Consider the following 8,689-nt stretch of genomic DNA (forward strand, 5'->3'; position numbering starts at 1 on the left):
TCACCTTTTGCTGGCCCCTGATTTCTTTATGCTTCAGCCTCCCCAGCCATAAACCCACTTTGTTCTTTGAGATTTATGGCTGAAAACCACAGAACAGAGCTATATATTAATACTACTTATAAAGAGTTTTCAAGTGTGCTGCAACCTCTTTGAATGACTGAATCCATGCAGAGATTAATTATATCTGATAGACCTATAAATGAAATATCTGTAAAGGGCACTGCTGGACAGTGGCTATCAACCAATGATCTAACATACTTTCTGCTTCTTCTACCCACTTGCTCCATTATTCCTTGACGAAGAGGAACAGATAATGAGGCACCCATGCATCTCCAACCTGAAATAAATTGCCTTCTTTTAGTTCCTTGCCATGGTAGTCTAAATGATGCTAAATGCATTTAACCTTCCTGTGGCAGGTTATCTTTCCTTGCAGGAAAAGAAACTTAGCTCAACTCTTCCTCCCCAAACTTCTTCGCAAATACCCCTGACTGCATTCAGCTGGGTCCCGGGAGTTGAGACCAAAAGAACTGAAGCTCTGCCTGAGAACATTTGCCACCCACATACTGCAACAGTGTTCAGGAGCTAAATCTTATTTATGAGGCTTAGTTTCATTTCCAGCCCTTTGTGCCAAAATCCCAATGCAACGTGATTTGTGCACGAGTGGTCACAGTTTTGGCATTATTGCCACACACTAGCCCTCTCTTAATCTGGTTTTGTGTCTATACACTCACTACAACAAAAAAAATTACAGTCACACAAATGTGTGGGACTGTGGATATGACAAAGGACACCAGGAGACACACGTAGAGACACATTCATGTCAGAGAACTCTTAATATGAGACATTGAAATAGTACTGAAAAATGTATTACCTGTAGTGTAACATCTGAGCAAAAACCCAGAACTGGAACCAGACAGCTTGCTTTGAATGCTTCATAAGGCATGTTTCTCTGTAATAAGCCAAACTAAGAACCTAGCCAAACTATAGACATCTGGTAGACAATATCCTTTGGGCTAATTTGGGACCAAACACAACTGCATTTTGGTGCTCGGGTCTCCTTTGAATAGAAACAAACAACTCTGTGTTTTGTCCTGATACACTGAGGCAAGGGTTTTGAAAGAAAACTGTTTCGCTACCTTCATTCATGTTGAATTATAGCAAATCTAAAATTTACTCTCTACCCTCATTCACTACCCTCACTCATCCGAAAGACTCGAGAGTGATATTACAGTAACTCGTTCTCCAAGTGAGAAGGTGTCCATGTGTCGCTTTGACGTGGGACCATGTCTGACACGGGACCAATGCCAGCCTCAAAGGAGCACCTTACGGAGTTCAGTTCTATCGTTTACATAAATTGTCCCATATATACTTGGGAAAGCCTAGCTTTTGTATTCGTGTCTCCCGTTTGCGTCTGTATGTGTCAAAAAAGGGCTGCAAAGGCAAAGAAGAGAGTCTCAGTTCTGGATGCCTGCCAGAAAAATGTAACTCTATCCCACCCTCTGCCCAAGGTAAAGGCTAAGAAATGTTCATCATTTGTGTCATCCAGTTCTGTCCCTTCCCGGGGCTCCAAGTGCCAAACTGCAACACGGCAAGCCTCAACCTGCGTCAAGAGTAATACTATAGCCAGCACAGGGTCATGAAACGAACTGGTGTATCTAGCTTGATTATTGACTCTCATGATTATAAAGCAGTCTTTCGAAAAATGCAGCCAAGTCTCACAGCTACCACACTTGGTAGCTCTGGGCTCCTTGTTAAAATCTTTGCAACAGAGACCGACAGTGCCCGCCTGCGGGATGCCTTGCACCTCAGCCCGGGCCAGGCTTGGGAGCAGCAGCTCCTGGGGCTGAGCCGGGACGTGCATCCCACCCGCCAGTTTAAACTCCCTTCCTCCGCGTCCTCCCAGCCGCTTTCCCTCCCGATAAAATCGAAATGAAAAGTGGGTGCAGTCGGTTCCTGGATGCTCTTCCCCCAGCCCAGCCCGAGGCGGCGGCGGGAGGGCGCTGCCCGCAGCCAGCCCCTCTCCCTCGCCCCTGCCCCCCGAGGAGGGAGACACGCAACTGCCGCGGAGCCCCCGCCGGTGCGGCGGCGGCGGAGCTGGGAGGCTTCGGCTCTCCCCCCCGCCCGGGGGAAGGAACCGGCGCGGTGGCGGCGGGCGGCACGGGAGAGCGGCCGCCGCCGCTGCCCGCCGCGGCCCCAGGGGAGGGGGGCCGCCGCCCGCCCGCCCGCGGAGGGCGGCTGCCCCGGAGCGGAGCGGCGCGGGGGGTGCCGGGCCGGCCCCTCGGGGAGCGGCCGCGGGGCCGGCCGGGCGCACGGCTCCTCCCGCGAGCGGGGCGCTGCCGGGCCGGGGGCGGAGGAGGCGGGGAAGGGGGGAGCCGCTGCCGTCACCCAGGCTCCCGGCTCGCTCGCCTCGCCGCCGCGGCAGCCCCAGCCCCGCTCCCACCCCCTCGCCTGCCCCCACCCTCCTTCCCTTTCTCTCGCTCTCTCGGCGAGAGCAGTGTGCCTGCCTTCCCAGATGGCAGCCGGCAGCGCCATGCAGCCTCCCGTTCCTCCTCCTCCTCTCCCTCCTCTCCGGCTCTAAGTTAATGCCATGCTGCCGCTGCTCCTCCCGGCACTGCTGGCCGCCTGCCTGCCGCCCTGCCAGGGCTGGAGCCCCTCGGCGGCTGCCAGCGGGCAGGAGGAGCAGGAGCAAGAGCTCTTCTTGCCCCCTGTCAACTCCTCCTCCCGCTCCTTGGCCAGCCTCGAGATGGACCTCGACGGGGCAGCAAGCAAGGAGGAAGGCAGCTCCGCCAGCCCGGGCACGCCGGCTGCCGCTAGCCAAGAGCCTTTCCCTTCCGCTCCCACCTCCTCCGGGCAGCAGCAACAGCAGCAGCAGCAGCAGCAGCAGCAGCAGCGTTCCCAGGCGCAGGGGCAGCCGCAGCCCGCCGAGGACCCGCACTGCAATATCAGCGTGCAGCGGCAGATGCTGAGCTCTCTGCTAGTGCGCTGGAGCCGCCCGCTGGGCATCCAGTGCGACCTCCTGCTCTTCTCCACCAACAGCCACGGGCGAGCCTTCTTCTCCGCCGCCTTCCACCGCGTGGGGCCGCCGCTGCTCATCGAGCACCTGGGGCTGGCGGCCGGCGGAGCCCAGCAGGACTTGCGCCTCTGCGTGGGCTGCAGCTGGGTGCGGGGCAGAAGGGTCGGGCGCCTGCGGGGCGCCGCGCCCCAGGCCGCCGCCTCCTCTTCCTCTTCTTCCTCCTCCTCCTCCTCCTCCTCCTCCTCCTCCTCCTCGCTCTCCTACCCGCCGGCGGCGGAGCCTGGCCAGTACTGGCTGCAAGGGGAGCCGCTGAATTTCTGCTGCCTGGATTTCAGCCTGGAGGAGCTGAAGGGGGAGCCGGGCTGGCGGATGAACCGCAAGCCCATCGAGTCTACCTTGGTGGCTTGTTTCATGACTCTGGTCATCATCGTGTGGAGCGTGGCCGCCCTCATCTGGCCGGTGCCCATCATCGCCGGCTTCCTGCCCAACGGCATGGAGCAGCGCCGCAGCACCGCCGCCGGCACCGCCGCCGCCGCCGCCAAGTAGCCTCTCCCGGTGACACCCCCTTCCCCTTCTTTCCGTCGTGTGGTGTGGAGGGACGCGGGCGGCCGCCTCCCGCCCGGCCGGACTCTCGCGGGTTTTTCTTGTTTAAAGCGTGTGACGGGCGCGCGGCGGGACGGGGCGCGCGGGGCCGCCTCAGGCCCGGCCCGCCCTGCCCTGCCCTGCCCTGCGGGGAGCAGCGCCGCCGCGCCACCCGCCCCGCCGGAGACCACCAAAGCCTGCGGGCTCCTTTTATATCTTTAATAACCGTTTTAAACGAACCTTTTAGTAAAAAAGAAGAAAGAAAAAAAAAAAAGAAAAAGCCTCCCCCCCCCCCCCCCCATCAACGCAGGAAATAAAAGACCGACCCATTCAACCGCATTTGTTGTAGTTGGAGTAGCTTTTTTGTATATGAATACAGTTTGAGCGGGTTTCCTCTTTATTTACAGAAAAGGGAAGTCTCTTTTTGGCAGGATCGAGAACTGAAGCAGTATATATATTGTTATTGCTGAAGCTGAACTTTAACGAACCTTTTACACTGTATTTCCCAGTTGAGATAATGTGTATTTATTATTGTAGCTCCGCGTTATTTGGCTTTTAATACAGAGGTTTTCTTTCTGGAGCCACCGTAGCCTTTTGTTGGTCTGTTTCCGCCAGGGTGGAACGGAGGGTTTGGCTGGCCTCCCCGTCTGCAAACCGGCTGTGGAGCTCCTCTTTCCCTGTGAGATGATGTTACCAGGGTTGTTGGTGGAAAAGCGGGATTCCCAAACCCTTTCTGAATGCTGTTTGCCCTATCTGTACGGTAGATGTAGGTCCACATGCCTACACCGGGGTTGGGTGGGGTGGGATGGGGAGCATGTCTGTGCTAGAGATCTTCCAAGGTGATTTTACTTCACACCGCTCCACAGACTTTCTCCTCGGTTTGATGTTGGGTGGTTTCAGTCCTGGGAAGGTGAGGCTCACTCTTTGAGATGTGTTGAAAGCTGCTTGGGGGCAAGTCTCTGACTTCCATAAAGTGCATTCCTCAAAAACAACTTGGCCGCAGTGTATTTGTTAGAGGCATGGTTAATATCGTCCAGGGTTGCTCACAGAAAGCCTGTGGGGTGGAGAGAATGCAGGAGCTGCTGGGCCAGAACTAGCTTACGGCTGCCACTGTGCAAGCATGCAAAGAAGAAAGATGTGCAAGATTTCTTCTTTCTTGTTCGAGCAGACAGTTGCATAGCCTGAAATACCATTTGTTGTATAGTTCCAACTGTTTAGCCTTCCAAGAAGTTGTTCCATTTGCCTTAGACATGATTAGTCCAGCTGAAGTTTCTAAAACCAAAATGTGAGCTAAGTGAGAAAGATTTACAATAGGAATTCTCATTAATCAATGTATTTAATTTGTTAGGAACACGTGAACTCACTCGGGACTAATTTGGGTTTTTTGTAATGTTTTCTTCCCTATGGTTTAGTGGAAATGATTAGATGAAAAGTCTGGAAGGATTAAATTCTTAGGATTCCTTTTTTTTTTTTTAAATTGAGAACAAAATAAAATAAATGCATGTTCTATGTGTATACTGTCTGGAAAAAAAAATGCAGAGAGAAGATTGACAAACAGCAGAAATAAACCGGGATTTTAAAATGTTCCGTGTTACTGGGCTGCCTCTACACCCACTGTTTCTCCTATTGATCTTAATGGGCAAGTCACTTCAGTAAACATAGCAGTAGTGTGTTTTCAGGAAGTAGAGGATCCAGTCACCGTGAGAAATGAACATTTGACCTGTTGATCCAAAGGACACCTTCCCCTGTATGCTTAGTTTACAGAGCCTCGCTTTTCTTTCCTTGATGCGAAAAACGTGGTGTCGTCTCTGCCTTGCACAAATTCTTTTGTGCACAGACATGCGACGTGCTAGAGAGGACTTATTTGCCGTGTGTGACAGAGAAGCCTCTTCGTACTGAAAGGCAAGGCCAGCAAGGGAACACAAAGTTAACACCCTCCCGAAAGAGAAATGTTCTACATGTAGAATAAACCTCAGAAGAGTTGCCATGCCAGGGAAGAATTTCTTCTTTTAAATGAAGATGCACTTAGGCAGAGAGTTTCTTCTTCTGAACGAGATACGTTTAGGCAGAGAGTTAGCAACTTGCGTTGGAAATTTTGCTGGCTTTGTAGTGCAGGATGCGTAGTACTCACTGTCATCCAGGGAGCCTGTGCCTGCGCTTAAACTCAAGGTTGGAATCTGTTTTTCGCTTATCCTAGTTTCACCAGTGATGTGCTGTTGTTTTTTTCTGAATTGCATCAACATAAACTAAGAGAACAGTGTTACTGTCTGAAACAGGCAGCTTCAGTTATTAAAGGTTTATTATTTGCAGTTCTTGCAGACACCTACCAGGTGGTATACCAAAACTGGTTTGTGTCTCCTAACTTCCACCAATATCAGCTTGAATACAAACCTTGTGAACAGGCAGTGCCACACTCAGAATTTTGCTCCTTCACTTAAAAAGCGTGATAGAAGAGAGGGATTTGCTCGTAGTTCTACAAATATGCTTGTAAGTGGAGCTACTATTAAAAATCTGCTAAAACATGAAATGTTTAAAACACAGGGATGGCATTAACCAACCAACCAACCAAACCAACCCAAAAAAACCTGCAACATTTTCAGGGAGTACTGATCTCACACAATGTGCAGAGAGCACTTCTGTGTTAGGGGAAGGTGTTTCCTTAGATCACAGTAACCATCGAGGTAGGCGTGAGAGAGGGCAGTCCATGTTTCTGTGTGTTAGAGATAAATTTAAGGCACAGTGACAGGATGGCACAGAGATTACCTGCTGCACAGGGTTTAGCCTGGATTTAACTCCCTGAACCCTCAGGTTTCAGTAAGGTGGCAGCAGGGTTTCTCCTGTAAAGAACAGAGAATGGAAATGCATTATGCAGACTGTGAGCTTTCTTCGGTCCCTGTTACATCTAATGTCAATAACCCAGCTCCCATAGTGGCTGCTACTGTGACTCTTAAGTAACCGACAATTTTGAGTAACAAAAGGTATGTGGAGCTTTCACCTGCATCCATGGGGCTTTCATCGAATCAAACCCAAAGAGTCAAGCCCAGAGCAATGTGAAACGATACATCTGCACACCAGCTAGTTTTAGATTCCGACTTTAGACACTGAAGTGTCTTATTTTCTTTTTCACTGGCAGTGGAACTTGATTTTCTCTTTACTGGGGGTGATTCTAAGCATTTTTATTCATTTGGGTTTATTTTTAAAAACAGTAGGAGGGTCAGCACGAGAGCAGATTAGTCACCATATATAATCCTTCATATACTCAGGGAGGGCATATATATGCATATATACACGTGTATATACATGAGGACTTACTGTGTAGAATAGAAAGTCAAAACAAAAGGGAGAAAAAGGATGGTGAGAAACAAATAATACTGAACAAGTAATACTGGTTTTCCTTCACTATTTGTTGGATTGTATTTCCTGGTGAGTTATCCTGACTTTGTTTATGTACGTGTGTTTGTTGGAAAGCAAGGGATAGCTAGAAACAGAGGTAGTTTCTTGATTTCCTTTTTATGTAATTCAACTATATTACAATGATTTTTTTTCATTCCAGGAACCAGGAAATCTCTTCAGAGAGAGATTCAGTGTTAGAAGCTACTAGGCTTGTATGCTAGTGTTAGACTGGTACATTTTTTGCTGTATATTCAGACCTCAGAATTGATTCTCTCTCCCTCGCATATTTTCTTAGTTACATTTTATAGATGTATTAGAAGCAGAAGTATACAGACAAGTATGTAGTTTTATCATGGACACAGTTTTGCTGTCACAGTTTTTGGTGCCACATTGATTCCCATAATAAAAATATAAAAATGTGGTACAATATAATAATAATTATATATTATGTAAGCATGCTGTTGTTTAATAGGCCATCAGTAATCAAGAACATTTTTGTATGTCAGGAGTTACATGGGTATTTCGGGCAAAATTGCCATACTTGGATAAATGTAAGAGTTGTTATTTATTCAAGGCTTAGTTCACCAGTGCTTTCGATGATTAATACAACTGCCCCAGCAGTCCTATTTGTGCAGTGAATATTACTCAATATGAATAAGGGCTACTGAACCAGGCCCTAAAAAAACCTAATTAAAAACCTTAGTTGGCTGAGTAAATATTATTCATTGTGACCTCTGTTTGCTGAATAAAAGTATCTGCAGGGCTGACACTGCGTGATCCCAGGGGCTGAACAAAAGCCGTTAACTGAAGTTTTGTATTACTGAAGATCAAAGAATCTATTTTAAAGATAGATATTTAGCTATGAGAGTAAGTATTATATTCTTATTCCTCTCTGGTTTTTATACACATAGTTTATAAATCCAAAGACAGGATTTCTCAGTCCAGTGTAGAGCCTCACTAGTTTAGAAATTAACTTCTTTCTGAAGCGAGTTCAAAAATGCCAGTTATTTTTCAAGGAATTTTACTGAATAAATGTATTTTTTTTCAACCTATTTCAGGGAAAGACCTTGATTTTTCAACAGACATTTTTAATGATTCTGGGAAAATGTGTACATATCAAATCCCAAACATATTCAGATTTCAAAACATAAAAAAATCTTTAAAACCAGTAGCTGATCTTTAAAAACATTTTTTAAACAAAAATATCAGTTTCCATTTTTCCCCTCAAAAGTAGAACATTTCAATGAAGATCAGAAGTGGGTTTAAGTGTTTCCCCTTGCAAAAGTGATTTTGTGGGGGAAAAAAGTCTCATCTGTGATTGGAAATTGATAACAGCTTGTGACAGATAAGGCACATTTCTTGTCCCATCTTCATAATAATTCTGGTTAACTAAGTTGTCCAAAACAATTGTAAATTTAAAAAAAAAAAAAAAAAAGAAGTATCTTAGCCTATTCATTTTGTTTCTATTCTATTATGCCAAGGGAGAAAGCAGCCTGGTATAAAATTTGGGATATTAAAGATGTTTACTGGAACTGACTGGATGGTGTTTAATTAGATTTGTGCCCAGACTAAGTTTCAAAATCCAAACATCTTCCAACTTTTTCTAAAGTTTGGATTCATAACTGAGTGTAGCAGTTTGATCATTTATATGACAATCGGAGTCTCTGGATCGGCATGTTGGGAAAGCCAGGATCTAAAACC

At 47.7% G+C, this 8,689-nt stretch overlaps 2 protein-coding genes across 2 annotated transcripts in view; one reads left to right on the forward strand and one right to left on the reverse strand.

Annotated features, from left to right (window-relative positions):
• Positions 1–2,959, reverse strand: part of LARS2 (leucyl-tRNA synthetase 2, mitochondrial) — a 145,655-nt gene extending 142,696 nt beyond the window's left edge. Inside the window, exon 1 of the mRNA XM_074840562.1 lies at positions 2,842–2,959. The gene's annotated coding sequence lies outside the window, so the exon portion shown is untranslated. The remainder of the gene's footprint in view (positions 1–2,841) is intronic.
• Positions 2,521–4,171, forward strand: TMEM158 (transmembrane protein 158). Its single transcript, XM_074840641.1, has one exon. It carries the CDS (start codon positions 2,588–2,590, stop codon positions 3,557–3,559), a length of 972 nt encoding a protein of 323 aa, XP_074696742.1. The 5' UTR covers positions 2,521–2,587; the 3' UTR covers positions 3,560–4,171.
• Positions 4,172–8,689: the final 4,518 nt, after the last annotated feature.

This window comes from Strix aluco, chromosome 1 (assembly GCF_031877795.1).
Source record: "Strix aluco isolate bStrAlu1 chromosome 1, bStrAlu1.hap1, whole genome shotgun sequence".
Classification (NCBI taxonomy): Eukaryota; Metazoa; Chordata; class Aves; order Strigiformes; family Strigidae; genus Strix; species Strix aluco.

What these genes read in the sequence shown, in the direction of transcription:
- TMEM158 (XM_074840641.1), top strand. Translation starts at nt 2,588, where the DNA reads ATGCTGCCGCTGCTCCTCCCGGCACTGCTGGCCGCCTGCCTGCCGCCC.